The 15,116-nt window shown below is 40.8% G+C and overlaps 2 protein-coding genes across 3 annotated transcripts in view; one reads left to right on the top strand and one right to left on the bottom strand.

Moving 5' to 3' along the window:
* Positions 1-12,107, top strand: part of LOC148361212 (3',5'-cyclic-AMP phosphodiesterase 4C-like) — a 28,290-nt gene extending 16,183 nt beyond the window's left edge. The window contains exons 9-17 of the mRNA XM_088341950.1: positions 235-328; positions 399-556; positions 717-815; positions 4,923-5,087; positions 5,168-5,267; positions 6,675-6,829; positions 6,953-7,075; positions 8,994-9,176; positions 10,757-12,107. Coding sequence (XP_088198076.1) covers positions 235-328; positions 399-556; positions 717-815; positions 4,923-5,087; positions 5,168-5,267; positions 6,675-6,829; positions 6,953-7,075; positions 8,994-9,176; positions 10,757-11,518 — 1,839 coding nt within the window. The 3' untranslated portion in view covers positions 11,519-12,107. The remainder of the gene's footprint in view (positions 1-234; positions 329-398; positions 557-716; positions 816-4,922; positions 5,088-5,167; positions 5,268-6,674; positions 6,830-6,952; positions 7,076-8,993; positions 9,177-10,756) is intronic.
* Positions 12,108-13,130: 1,023 nt separating this feature from the next.
* The window catches only part of LOC148361211 (ADP-ribosylation factor-binding protein GGA2-like), a 22,651-nt gene continuing 20,665 nt past the window's right edge, over positions 13,131-15,116 (bottom strand). For both annotated transcript variants that reach the window (XM_088341946.1, XM_088341947.1), the window contains exon 16: positions 13,131-14,163. In XM_088341946.1, the coding sequence (XP_088198072.1) occupies positions 14,053-14,163 (111 nt within the window). In that variant the 3' untranslated portion in view covers positions 13,131-14,052. The remainder of the gene's footprint in view (positions 14,164-15,116) is intronic.

Here is a 15,116-nt window from a genome sequence, read left to right as displayed (position 1 = left end):
AATGGATATTCATATCTTATTTATCTGGGGATTTTGTTGGTGGTAAATGTTCTCCAAGAACTATCTTCTAAATGTCTTTGCCTATTTACCCAGACATTATTTTTATCGTACTTTTTTATTTTAAGTCTTTATTACGTGTTTATCAATGAGTGCCATGTTTAATCTCGTTGCAAACAATGTTCAATACATTGTTATCAATGGCAATAAAGACGATTTTAATTTGTTTAATTGCAGTTCAAAAGGATGCTGAACAGAGAGCTGTCTCACCTATCTGAAATGAGTCGCTCAGGGAACCAAGTATCCGAATATATCTCCAGCACCTTCCTGGGTGAGTTTAGCCCAATGCCTATCACAGTAGACCACAACATTAGCAATTTACAGTACCTGCATGTGTTTAGACAAGCAGAACGAGGTGGAGATCCCTTCGCCGACTCTAAAAGACAAACCCATGAGCCAAATAAGCGGCGTGCGCAAACTGTCTCACAGCTCCAGCCTCTCCAGCACCTCCATGCCTCGCTTCGGGGTCAACACCGACCGTGAAGAGGAGCTCGCCAAGGTCCCGCTGAGATCATTTTTCTTATCCTACTTGTTTTTTGTTCCCGCTTTTCACCTGTACAAGAAGTAAAACGCTGTTCTTTCATATGTGGTAATGTGATGTGATCTCATACAGTTTACTTGAATAAGGTTTCATATTTTGCTTGTGTGTCTGTAAACAGGAGTTGGAGCATTTAAACAAATGGAGCTTTAACATTTTTCAAGTTGCTGAGTTCTCTAACAACAGACCACTCAGCTGCGTCATGTACACCATCTTCCAGGTATACAAACAATATTTATGAATTTGATTTTTAAAAATGGAATCTTTTTATATTAATGCTTCGATGTGTTTGATTATTTGCAGTTCAGAAAACAACAAACTTATCCATAACAAATGAATAACAAAAGGTTTTGGCTCTTCAGTCAGGACCTGAACGGAAACAGGACCCAATTGCGTAATGTTTACCACAAGTTTTATTGAAGGAAAGAGGAAGGGCTGCGCCCATGATCCAGTGTTTGCTGGACGCGGGAAGCAAGTCGCACTCGTACTCAGATTGTGATCCGAACACGGAAGTGGATCTTCCGTAGCAAGCGATGGCGTTGTTAGGGACGGGAAAACTGGCCGGTAGCCGGGACTGGGAGAGCAAGCGTGGTCGGGGTCGGAAACGAGTCGTAAGACAGGACGGGAGAGCAGACGTGGTCGGGATTGAAAACGGATCGTAATTCGGGACGGGAGAGCAGACGTAGCGGGAGACAAACAGGAGCAAAAAAACGGGACAGGCGTGAGTCAGGGTCGAAAAAGGCTTGCCTATTATACACGGAGATTCACAGACGGACTGACAACAGGGGACTGACCGGACTGAATTCAAATAGTGACAGGGAGCCAATCAGAACCTGCGGATGTTGGAGCCAAATGAGCGGGCACAGGTGAATCACATCCGTAATCATGACATCTTCATTGGATTTTAACAGTGAACCAGTAGATCAATGAATAATGAAAACAATAAAGATAAATTAACATTTTTTTTACTTTACATTATTATTCAAAATAATAGGCCATGAAAAAAACGGCTATTTGTTCTAATAGATACAAGAAAGAAAAAGAAGAATTTAATTTTGAAAATCAAATATTTCAAAATAATCTTAGTTTGTTTATTTTCACACATTATTGTATTATATATGTCAAAATAGCGAAAAAACATAAATACAGAGCACAGATTTTTACAATAAATAAAAACAGCCAATAGTAAAAAGATAACCTTCTGCACTCACACAATCTGATGCCTTTTTTTAAATGACAGTTGTATTATTTGACCACTAAATGCAGCTCTATGGTTTAGTGTAACCAAAAAGAAAGCACAAGGAAGAATACAAAAAGGAGACAAAATAAAATAACCAAAACACACCGTTTTACTTCCCATATTTTTTGCCCAGCCTTTTTGAGGTTTTTGGGTACCTGTAGAGGAAAGACGCTCCCTTTAGGTGAGGGTCATTTTATGTAAAATCAAAGCGAATTTCTCGTCTTTCAAGTATTTGAAAAGATGCACCTTTACATGATAGCGCATGTATTTTTGCTTATTTTCTAAATCAAACTTTTTTTTTACTGGATAAAGTTGTTTTGACAACTTTGAGGTGCTCAATAATACATAATGCGTTTTTGCGGGTTTTGCAAGAACTGAGGCAGAGGTGCTCAATATAAGAATGGTATTTAACAATGAAACCAGGAACAAAGTAACAAACAAACATAGGGTCACCAAACAAATCACATGTCCAAAGAAATTGAAATCTGACAATATCCAAACCAGAAACAAAGACCAAACTGGAAATGCAAATACCATAACCAACCCCGTGTGCTGTCTGTCACAAACCAGAAATGGACACAGGTCCCAATAGCGCTCGTTTTCTCAGTTTTTATTGAAAAAAACAGGGAGAGTAGGGCTTGCTTCCACGATCCGATGGCTGACGGACAAAAGGAGCAAACGGTGCGGAAGTGGCACTTCCGTGTCTGGCGAGGAATAGCAAGTCGTTGGCCGGGACTGGAGATCAAAGGCGATGTCGAGTTAGTAAGCAAGGTCGGTAGCAGGAGGCAGGTAACGGGGCAAAACAGGTCAGGTAACAGGCAGGCATAACTGGGCATAATCAGGTCCGGAAAGAAGTCAGCAACAAAGGTCAGGCAGAAAAAGCAGGGCAAATGGAGTCGGAAGAAAAAGGCTAACTGAGCTGAAGGCAACAGTTTGCATAACGATCAGACGGCTTCCTTTAGAAAGCCGGGGGTTTAAAAAGAGAGTGACAGCCAATCAACTGTCCGGGCTGTTGGCGCCAATTAAGCCGCCGCAGCTGCGCTCAATCGGCAATCATGACACTGTCCAAACAGTCATCATAACAAGTCAGAATAATTAGGGACAATTAGTGGCGATTGGGCTCAGGTGTGTCTTGCTCCACACCCTGTTGGCACCCTCTTTGGAAAATTGGTGTGCCAGATCCTCACATAAAATCTAATTAAGTCAAATTAAATGTATATTTTCATATAACTCACATTGCAAAATTATAGTTACCAGTAGAAGTTATATCAGGCCTCAAAAATCCGGCCTGTATACATTAAAACCCGACCGAGCCCGGAAAATTACCTTGATTTAGGGGCAATTTGCATTTTTCATATTCTATTTGTGAGGAGGAGGAGGTAGGAGGAGGGGTGTGACACGGAATCCATAGCGCAGATAGGCCACAAAGTAAAAGAAACAGACCAATGTCCCGTGTGTCACAGATTCTTGGTAGATGATTACTTTGGAAGTCACGGAACAACCAACATGCCATCGCTTACAACTGCATTCCAATAACATTTTACAGCCAAACAGTGGTGCTCCTCCTTGGGCGTTAATGTAGTGAAGATGGGTGGTAAATAAATTATTCTACCAAACAATTTATTGACCAACTGAACTAAAGAGCAGAGTTTATTTTTTTCAAAACTCGCCTTTTTGGAGCACCACATACATTTTTAGATCATTGCCAGGAAAACGGATGAAAAACCTTGTTATTCTGAAGGGTGTCTACACGCTAGGTGAATTCTTTTTACCGTTTTCGATAGTTTAATATACTTTAATCAAGACACACACACTCTTGTAGTTATGGACTTTTCTTTTACTAATCATCTACTGAAGAAGCTTGAATAGAACACAAAACAATAATGAGTAAATAAAACAAAAACTGAAATTTGAGAACTTAACCTGGCACCATCTGGAACATTGGCTGGATTATTACGTTATTGTATTTTGATAGTTCCCAATTTTACGTCACAGCAATCCCAATACCTAGCAACAACGAGATGTTCTGCGAAGTTCTGTGTCGATGAAAATGACAGCCCAGTTTTGATGTCCTCGGCTGTAGAGCAATGAGGAATCCTGGTAGGCTCGAGAGCAGGTTGGGACCAGGACCTCAGGAGGCAAACTGTTGAAGGAGATGTTGACTACTGGTGGCTTGAGGCTTCTCTGAGGTTGCTGGCTTTGTCCCACTGGTTGGGCTGTTAGCTTGATCAAGCTTGGCTGCCGACCTGACCAGGGCCTTGCCCCAGTTTTTTCTGTCAGGACATGCCGTGCTACCCTTTGGCTGGCCAAATTCAGATTGCCCTTGCGGGGTGAGACGTGTACCAGCTCTCGGTTCCGATCTCCTGGGAGGGGCGGACCACCTGTGGTAGATTCGTCACGGAAACATTTGATGCGCAAATGAAGCCAACGCCCACGTCCCTAACCTCATATTCCAGAAGTAACAGTCAGATAACATCTCTATGTGATTGACTTCAAACACAGTGTTCACCTCACAAGTTTTGACATTGTTTGATCATTTACTGACATTGCAAAACGAGATTCTGACCGAACGTTGAGTACTCTACAATATCAATATTTACATTCAATCACACCAAGGGAAGGATACTTTTTTTTTTTCAAGGACAGCAAAAGAGAAACCCGGCCCAAAACTAAATACAATGATTCACATTTTTGGCTAGAATTTTTACTGGTATTGGAATTTTCGTAATGCAATAAATCTTAAGTTATTTGTTTTTAAGTGTAAAAAACTCAGACTTGTGACAATACTGTAATTTTAGTTCGAAAGGACTAATTACGCTAGACTCCTACCTCTTGCCAAACATCTATCAGTTGAAAAAGATGCTATTCTCTCAATTTCAATCCTTTGTAATAACTAAAGTGTTCTATCATTTGTGTGTTAGAAATAAGGTGGCTAAATGTGTTGTTTATTAGTTTTCATTACAATTGTCATTAAAAATTGATGTTACTTTGTACCTTGATTACTTGACTGTAAATAGTAAGAATTTACATTCTTCTCTACATGCAAAGCATCGCGACGTCTCACACATTTTAACGTGAACTCCCCAGGAGCGAGAACTGCTGAAGACCTTTCGCATTCCGGTTGACACCTTCGTCACATACGTGATGACGTTAGAGGACCATTACCATGGCAACGTAGCCTACCACAACAGCCTCCACGCCGCCGATGTCACCCAGTCCACACACGTTCTCCTCTCCACTCCGGCCCTCGACGTATGTTGCCATGAAAAAGAGTAATAAGGTACTTCGAAACCTTTTTCAGTGATTTCTTATTCCTCTCCTCTCCCCCTCAGGCTGTTTTCACTGACCTGGAGATTCTCGCCGCCCTGTTTGCCGCTGCCATCCACGACGTGGATCATCCTGGAGTTTCCAATCAGTTTCTCATTAACACCAGTGAGTCCCACATCAAAGGAAATGTGATTCAAATGATTTCAGATATGAAAGTTGTTCCAAAGTCACTTCCACTTAAAGCAGGTTGAAGATTGTGCTCTCTGAAATAATGAAAGTGGTTAAGAGTTAATAATAGTGGGTTGAATGCAGATAATAATAGTGGCAGGCGATACCTTGAATGGTAGTGCAGTTATATGCAAATTAAGTGCTGCTTGAACAATGCTATTATCGGGACGAGTACTCTCAATAATCATGGTGCAGAGACAAACGAGAAACTTAACTTTAAAGCTTGAGAACAAAAAAAGAGAAGAATTTGTAGCATCTTTTCAAGCATTCTTGTACACCACGAGCCAAGTCAAGTCATATTTATTTGTATAGCCCTTAATCACAAGGAGTCTCAGAGAGCTGCACAGACTAGACTCTTGCCAACTACACACTATTAGATAGATAGATAGATACTTTATTCATCCCCGTAGGGAAATTCACGCTTCCAGCAGTATCCTTGTGTTGAAAAATAAAATAATAAAATAAAAGATATAGAATACATAAATACCCAATATAACGTGTTGATAAAGAGTATTTAAATAGTACTATGGAAAATGCACACTGTAATAAGCAGGTAGGCGCCTTGCATGGCTGACTCCCTATTGGTGTGTGAGTGTGTGTGAATGGATAAGTGGGAAGTACATTGTAAAGCGCTTTGGGAGGTCTTCATTGACTTGAAAAGCGCTATATGAATGCAGACTATTTTCCATTTAATAAAAATAGGGTGATATGCAAATGTGGGGGTGTGGTTTAATGTGGGCTTTTACTCCCCCGGGTGGAGTTAAAGAGGCTCTCGGCATGAGGAAGAAATTATCTCCTCAGTCTGTCCGTGGAACAAGACTGTGACAACAGTCTGTCGCTGAAGGTACTTTTCCGTTTGGAGATGATGCTGTGTAGTGGATGTGATGAATTGTCCATGATTGACCGCAGCTTGTTCAGTGCCTGTCTCTCAGCTACAGTTGTCAGGCTGTCCAGATCTGTGCCCACAACAGAGCCCGCCTTCCCCACCAGTTTATCAAGACGAGAGGCATTATTATTATTAATATTATTATTACACCACCCCCTGACCTAAAACCTTCATGAAAAACTCAAAAATCTCTCCAGAATTTGTATTATTCCTTGTGCTTTTTAGCACTAATTTTTTGTTGCACTGCAAAATACTGGTCAAATAAAACAAAATGTCCATTTAATGCAACATTTCAGTTGATTTGTAATGAATCCAGACTTTATGACAGTTTTGTTTTTTTAATTGGGTTACAGAAATTAAATAATTTACAATAGTCCAATTTCCTTTGACAGTCCTGTAAGATAACAAAGGGAAACATATTTCTCCTAAATTGGAAACTGTTCCGGCCATATTTCCAGATTCCGAATTGGCACTAATGTACAACGACGAGTCCGTCCTGGAGAACCACCACCTTGCCGTCGGCTTCAAGCTCCTGCACCAGGACAACTGCGATATCTTTCAGAACCTCACCAAGCGGCAGCGGCAGAGCCTACGAAAGCTCGTCATCGATATTGTATGTGGCCCATTCTGATGTTGCTGTAATGGTTAACCATAGACAGCCAATGTGTAACTTTCATAATAAAATAGCAATCGCAAAGAAAATAACACATTTATTTTTGCTTTCTCGCATTTGTAGGTTTTGGCCACAGATATGTCCAAACACATGACCCTTCTGGGGGACCTGAAAACCATGGTGGAGACCAAGAAGGTAACAAGCTCTGGTGTGCTACTACTGGATCACTACAATGAGCGCATTCAGGTGGGTTGCCTCAAAATGTTTTTGTTAGAACCTGTTGCAAACATAGTATTCACTCGTTAGAGCTATAGAGTAAACATCAACGAAACATCAAACAAAAACAATACTGGAATCCTTCATTGGGAACAGAACCCCAGTGATATGCGAAAATTCCAAGAATACGCCCACATTTTTAACATGCGCTCTGCTGGCCCTCACTCTCAGCAATAATTGATCTGGGATATTGGTTCGCGGCCTCAGCTGTGCTGTTCGTTTTAGGCGAAAATATCAACAACAACAAAAAAATGCCGTAAGTGACACCGATTAGGCCCCTGTTCTCAGCAATAGTCGACTGGGGATAGAGCGTCGCGACCAAAACTGCAGTTTATTTCGGGCAGGCCACAATGGCACACTTCAGCGGGCCGAACTGAAAATAAAATCTGTTTTACCAGCCCTTGCTCTTAGCAATACTCAAGCAGGGATAAGTGATTGCGGCTTAAATTTTGCATTTCATTTTTAGGCAGGACAGAACTGCAAAGCTTTTGATACAAGTGCCTTCTGCTGGTACCCGTTCACAGCAATATGGAATTCGGGATAATGGATCATGGCCATAACCCTGCTTTTCATTTTAGGTGTGCCAGAATGTCATGCCTCTTGACAAAAGTCCCTTGTGCCAATCCCCACTTGCAGCAATATAGAATCGAAGATAATGGATCACAGCAGCACAAGTGCAGTTAAGGTGTAAATACAGTAACAGTAAAAAAGTTTCCAAGCCAGGCAAAAGTGACTTTGCCAGTCCACGCTCGCAGAAATACGTGATAAGAGATAATGGATTATGCTCACACAAGTGCAGCTCACATTTTGGTTGACAGAAAAAAAAAAAAAGTCACCAGGCCCGACAAAACTGTGCTCTGCCGGCCCCTGCTCTCAGCAATAGTCGACCGGGGGTAATAGGCCATGGCCAAAACAGTGCAGTTTATTGTGTGTGGGCCACAATGGCATGCTTTAGCGGCCTGGACTGAAAATAATAATTTGACTGGGGATAATGTATCGCAGCCACAGCGTTGCATTTCACTATATTCTGGCCAGAACTGCACATTTCCCGACAAAAGTCCCTTTTGTCTGTCTCTGCTTGCATCAATATTGTATTGGGGATACCAGATCGCGGCCACATGAATGTAAGTCCTTTGAGGCATAAATACAGTGACAGGAAAAAAGAAAAATCAGAAAATGTGGTCAGAAAATGTGGTCAGAAAATGCGCTCTGCCGGTCCCCGCTTGCAGCCATGTGACAGGGGATAATGGATCGTGGCCGCATTATCTCATCTCATCTCATCAGCCGTACCGCTTATCCTCATTAGGGTCGCGGGGGGGGGGGCTGGAGCCCATCCCAGCCATCTCCGGGCAGTGGGCAGGGGACACCCTGAACTGGTTGCCAGCCAATCGCAGGGCACACAGGGACAGACAACTCATCCACTCATTCACACCTAGGGACAATTTGGACCGGCCAATTCACCTGAAATGCATGTTTTTGGAACGTGGGAGGAAACCGGAGTGCCCGGAGGAAACTCACGCACGCACGGGGAGAACATACAAACTCCGCACAGGAAGTCCGGTAGCTGGATTTGAACCCACGACAGGTTCCCGTGACCTGAACTGTGCCGCACAAGCGCTAACCACTGCGCCGCCGTGCTTCCCGTGGCCGCATTAGTACATATTTTAATTGTAAATACAGGAACGGCAATAAAGAAGCTGCCGTGCCCGACAAAAATGCGCTCTGCTTGCCCTTTCTTGCAGTAATATGCAATCGGGGATAATAGAAAGCAGGATATTTTTCAACCTGCGACGCACAAGGCCGCAAAGTACGAAGCGAGATGTAGCTCGTGATTACAGTAGACTGTTTAGAATATTTCTTATGTTTAAATGTCACTTTTTTGTTGCAGGTTCTAAGGAACATGGTGCATTGTGCCGACCTGAGCAACCCCACCAAAACCTTACCCCTGTACCGGCAATGGACAGAAAGGATAATGGAGGAGTTCTTTCGGCAGGGAGACAAGGAGAGAGAGCGTGGGATGGAGATTAGTGCCATGTGCGACAAACACACCGCCTCTGTGGAGAAGAGTCAGGTGTGATTTTGCTAGCGTTTCATTATAGCTGGGTGAAAAAGTCTTTACACGCCCCCCAGAAAGAAAATATCGCTCATATGAAGTTATTATGTTTATTATTTTATGATATTTGTGTATTAAAATGAATAATGCTTAAAATTAAAAACTGTCTCATGCGGTAGAGGGCAGATAATGTTGCTCATTAAAAAATAATAATAATAATAATAATAATTCCATATATATATATATATATATATATATATATATATATATATATATATATATATATATATATATATATTAGTTATGATAATACTAAAAATAATAATTATTTGCCACCTGCCATATCAGAAAATATTTCTCATTTTAAGTTAGGATGTGCTTTACAGCACCACAATTTTCATACTGATATCGAAACATAGTCAACTCGATAGCATTCATCAATATCGATACAGGATACCAAGAGCTTATGGTCTCAAGGAAATATTTACGAATCCCAACACATTATTTTAGCTAAGAATTAAAACAATGAGTAAATAATAAAAAAGTCTTTGAATTTTTAATGTCTAGTTCATGATTGTTTCTAATGGTAAACCCACAAACATGAGCACAGATACCTAAAGTACATTGTACACTTTAGCGCCTCCTGGTGGTAAGATAACATGGTAAATGGTCTGCATTAATACAGCGCTTTTCAAGTCAAGGAAGACCTCCCAAAGCGCTTTACAATGTGCTTCACACTTTTCCCTTTTACACACTAACTAACCTATAGCAGCATCAGCCATGCAATGCAACTACCAGCTATCGGGGGCATTAGGGATTCAGTGTCTTGCCCAAGGACACTTCGACATATAACACGGAGGAGCCGGGAATCAAACCTGCAACCTCTTGATTCCAAAACGAGCACTCTACCTCCTGAGCTAGTGCTGCCCTAATTCATCAAATAATACATTGATTTAAATAATCATCCAAAATACATGTATACTGAAACAATCATTTTAAAAAATACTTATATTAAATTTTATTTTACATAACATGACGCTCACCTAAAGGGAGCTGTCCGCCATGTTGTTGTTAAGGGTAGCCCCAAAAAACAAAAACCTTACAAAAGGCTGGGCAAAGAAATGAGAAGGAAAATGATGCGGGTTGGTCACTTTGAGTCTCCGTAGTTTGCATTCTTCTTTGTGCTCTGTAGCACTTATTTTCAAACAAAAATAACCGGTGGTCAAATTTTACACAATGTCCCTTTAAAACATATGTCTTCTATGTGGTACAGGATAGTCCGCGGAGAGGTTCTGAAAATGACTCGCCAGTGATTTGCCATTATGATTTTCTAGAAAAAAAAAGCACATTCAAAGGTTGGGTTGGTGACCTCTGCTTTAAAATAAGGATGGTCCGGGCCACGATTCTTAGTATTTGACTGTCCTCTATAGTAAAATCTGAAAGACTTTTTCTTATTTTACCAGAAGAACAGGTATAAAGGTAGAAAAAGAAATACAAAAAAAAATACAAATATTTGATTGTACTATGCAAATAAATATATACCGTATACAATTTATGATATCGTATATCTCTGCATTCACAGTCCTCTTTCTCTTCAGGTGGGTTTCATCGACTACATCGTCCACCCCTTGTGGGAGACCTGGGCCGACCTGGTACACCCGGACGCTCAGGAGATTCTGGACACCCTGGAGGAGAACCGCGAGTGGTACTTGACCACCATGCCTCAGTCTCCCTCGCCTCCTCCAGACAGACACATGCAGCATGACCGCTTCCAGTTCGAGATCACCTTGGAGGACCTGGAGCACAACAACCACAACCACCTTCACAAGAGGATCGGCGGCGGACAGAGAACTCCCTGCCAGGACAGCAACGCTGAGATTGAGACAGAAGACGAGAGGAACCACAACAGGGAGCACAATGGCATTAGTGATGAAGAGGAGGGAGACGGGAAGGATGCGGACGAAGAGACGGGCGATACTGAAAAGGAAGAGGAAGCCGAAGATGAGGAGACCAAAGCAGGGAATGTAGATAATAATGATCAGGCACCTGAGGAAATAGAGGAAATGAATGAGGACGAGGGTGGAGGAAATGCCGAGGTACAAGAGCAGCCAGAAGGGAACGTGGAGGAGGAAGATGAAGCAGAAGAACAAGTTGAAAAGGAGGAGGATGAAGCAGAGGGGAATAATGACGAGGAGTTAGAAGTAGAGGCGGGCAATGAGGAAGAGGAGGAACTCGATGTTGGAGAAGAAGAGGTGGAAGAAAATGCTGAGGAGGAACCAGAGACAGACGAGAAAGAAGAGCAGGAAGAAGAAGTTGATGAGAATGATGGGGAAGGAACACAAGAAGAGGAAGAGAGTTAGTAGGATATTTGAAGCAAACTGGAAGATGCAAACAAAAATGAGCATTAAGCGAGAGCTAGCTTGATGCTCACGTGCTACGTCCGAGACGTCAGCAGTCGCAGAGTGGACAGAACCTTTGCAGGAACCGGCCGAGGCATTGAAAGCGAGAAGAAAATAACACATACATGCAAATAAGTTTGTGCCTGTTCTCCCGAGATCACCGACTATACTTGCCATCGTCTTCTGTGTCGTCCACGACGAAGTTCCCTCCGCTCCCGACTGGAGATAAAATGTCCAGAAAGTGAAGTCCGTCGTCTTGTTTTCACACTTTTGAAGTGTCACGCAGTACTGTAACGTCAAAAAAATCGGTGTCAATAATCATGATTTGCCGGCGTACTCACTCACTCACGACGGCGGCTTGTCGTCAATGAAGCAATGGATTGTGGGTCCGGGCCCTCAGCTGTGACGGTCTTCCACAGATACATTTTTTGTCCCTTTCTTGTTTGTAAGAAGACAAGTTTTTGGCACTTTATCACCTCTGTTACATATATGTACATAACATGTATTTTAATCTTCCGATGTCATAATAAATATGATCGATCAAGTTGAACGATTTTGAGCTCTTAGTCAGTGACTTATAAAAGAAGATCCAAGAAGAAATTCCCAGTTTCTGGGTAGCTCGCATAAAGAGACATTGTGTTTTACTCAGCTCCTCTTCGCTGAAGAAAAACTTCATTCTATCTATCTACCCTGGTCATATCCCTCGAGAGGGGGGACCGACATCAAGACAGACACATACAAAAACAAAAAAAATAAAAAGGGAAAAAGTAGAAAAAAAACGCACACAATTTTTTGGGGGAACCTGGCCAGCCCAAATGCCCAAACACCTCGGCACCGATGTTGGTCATGCTTTCTTCCCTTCAGATGAAAACGGAACTCTTCTGTTCACCAGCAGGGCCCAACAGCTTTCACTGGTTTACCCCTGCCACATCATACAGGTGTCCTGCCCATTCCTTAGAACACATCCAACATCCTACTATCCTTTCACAACAACTCTCCACTAATTTCTTCATACATTTAAAAAATATATTGACTTGAATAATGGGCAAGAATACATGAACTATCATATAAGTGTGCATTTTTCAAGTATTTTTTAGTCCCTGTAGGTTGTATTCTTCCTTGTGCCTTTTAGCACTTTTGTTAGTTGCAATACACGAATACAGCAGTGGTCAAATATTACAGATCCTGGAGAACCCAGGAATCTTTTTCTTTTTTGGAAAATTATGACCTCTAAGTTATCCAGGGTTAAAATACTTTGATTACATTGATTTTATTTCACGGTTCATTTCATTTGTTGATATGGAAACAAAAACAAATACAGTAATGTAATTAATGAAATACATTTTTAAAAAGGCAGAAAAAGTTCTACTTAATAATTTAAAAAATAATAATAATTTAGCTAGTTGCTTTTGCAAAACACAATACAGCAACAGTGGTTGTCAGAAATTACAGTGTTTACCTAAATTGAGGATATAACGTTTTTTGGTCACCTTGGATCAGGCCAATGGCATGCTTTTTGGCAAAGATAAAATTAGGTAATTTCCTGCAGCACACTAGACAAAATTTCAGACAGTTAACACTGATCTAGTATTTTTTTATTCACAGTGAATTAAAATAGAGTCATGCAAAGCTTCAGATAATAAATGTAAATGTCACAATAAAGCCATAACGGGTCCAACTACAGTATTGACAGAAAATTGGATGGATAAAACCCAAACATAATTCTTTAGGGGAAACAGAACAAAAACGTAACATCACCCACAGTGTCAAGATTCATTTAAACCCCAACAACCTTGTAACATTTTCCAGAGCGTTACAATTCTTCCATTCAAAGTAAAATGAAGACCTTTTAATAGAATTCCAAGTCCACTTTGACACATTTTCAAAGACCCCATTTTTACCCGGTGGCTTGTTTTTTTTTCAGTGTAACCCAATAAATGTGAGTAGATTTGTCACGGCCAGAACAGAAGTAGGACCCAGATGCGTAACGTTACTCACAAGTTTATTGCAATATAGAGGAAAGGCAGCGCCAGCGATCCGGTAAGCAAGCCGCTCACGGGATCGGATCGTGTTCTGAAAGCGGAAATGGATCATCGGGAGCGGGAGATTGTAGCGTAGTAAACGGAAAACCAGGTCCTTAACCGGGACGGGAGTTCAGAACGCGGTCGGGGTCAAAAAACGGGTCATAGCCGGAGACGAACAGGGAAAACAGGAACGGACGAGTGGAAAACGGGTGACAAAACGGGACTGACGGAAGTCAGAGTCAAAATGCTTGCCTTGTGAAAACAGAGGTTTGCTGACGGACTGACAACAGGTGAGTGAAAGGACTGAGCTTAAGTCGGACAGGTAACCAGCCGCAGCTGGCGCCAAACGAGCGGGCACAGGTGAGTGTAATGAGTAATCATGACAAGATTGTAACTTAAAAACATTTTGTCAGAAATTTAAAAAATAGACATTGAAAGTTTTTAAGAGACAGTGTGTGTGCACGTTGCTTTTCAGCAGCCAATCAGAGACATCCAGTCCGGGAAGTTTTCAATTTCTCCCATCTCGTTCAACTGCTGTTGTCCGTGTGTCAGCGACAGCTTGTAGCGCAGACGCATTTTACTCTGAAAAAAGATCCAAACATGAAAAAGGTCAGCAAGGGTCCTCATTGCAAAAAGTACGTTAAGAAAAATAAGTAAAATGAGTCACAACATCAGTTTTAATATTTTTGTTCCAATGGCGGATAGATTTGTTATTTTTAAATGCTGTATCATTTCTTTATTGAAATAATCATTAGGAACACGCTTAAAAATAGATACTTGCAACGAAAGTAGTTACCTGTTACTTATTACTAGCTTGTATTAGGAAAAATATACATAAAACAAAATTTCATCATATTTTCATGCACATTTTGATCCTTTTAAGTCATAATTTTCTCATTTGACAATGTTTAATATGTTTTTCTAGTATTATGTCTAAAATGTGGCTCATTTTACTTCTTATTTTTATTTCACTATGTTTTTAATATTCTTTTCTGGTAGTTGAGGTAAAATACAATTTCATGATAGCGTCGACTGCCATATTAAATACAGTAATCTATAACATTTTCAATTGAATGCTGTTTGGATATTTTATTGAATAACTTTTTAAGTGTCACTTTGATAAAATGAGAAAAATGTTTTTTTAAATACTGAAAATGAAAGGGGTGGCACGACAGCTGAGAGGTTAGTGCGTCCGCGGCACAGTTCTGAGGTCATGGGATCAAATCAAGCTACCAGCTTTCCTATACAGAGTTTGCATGTTCTCCCCGTGCTTGCGTGGGTTTCCTCTGGGCATTCCAATTTCCTCCCACATTCCAAAAAACATGCACTACTTGAAATCAGCACAATTAGATACCGCCGCTGGAACAAGACAATTTCTATTTTTCTTTTTTTAATTTTATTACAGTATGCATACACATATATATATATATTTATATACATATATATATATACACATATATATACACATATATATACACATATATATATACACACATATATATATATATATATATATATACATATATATATACACA

Source organism: Urocampus carinirostris, chromosome 8 (assembly GCF_059441175.1).
Source record: "Urocampus carinirostris isolate Australia breed hairy pipefish chromosome 8, RoL_Ucar_1.0, whole genome shotgun sequence".
NCBI classification, from domain to species: Eukaryota; Metazoa; Chordata; class Actinopteri; order Syngnathiformes; family Syngnathidae; genus Urocampus; species Urocampus carinirostris.
This window is presented reverse-complemented; position numbering and strand designations above follow the sequence as displayed.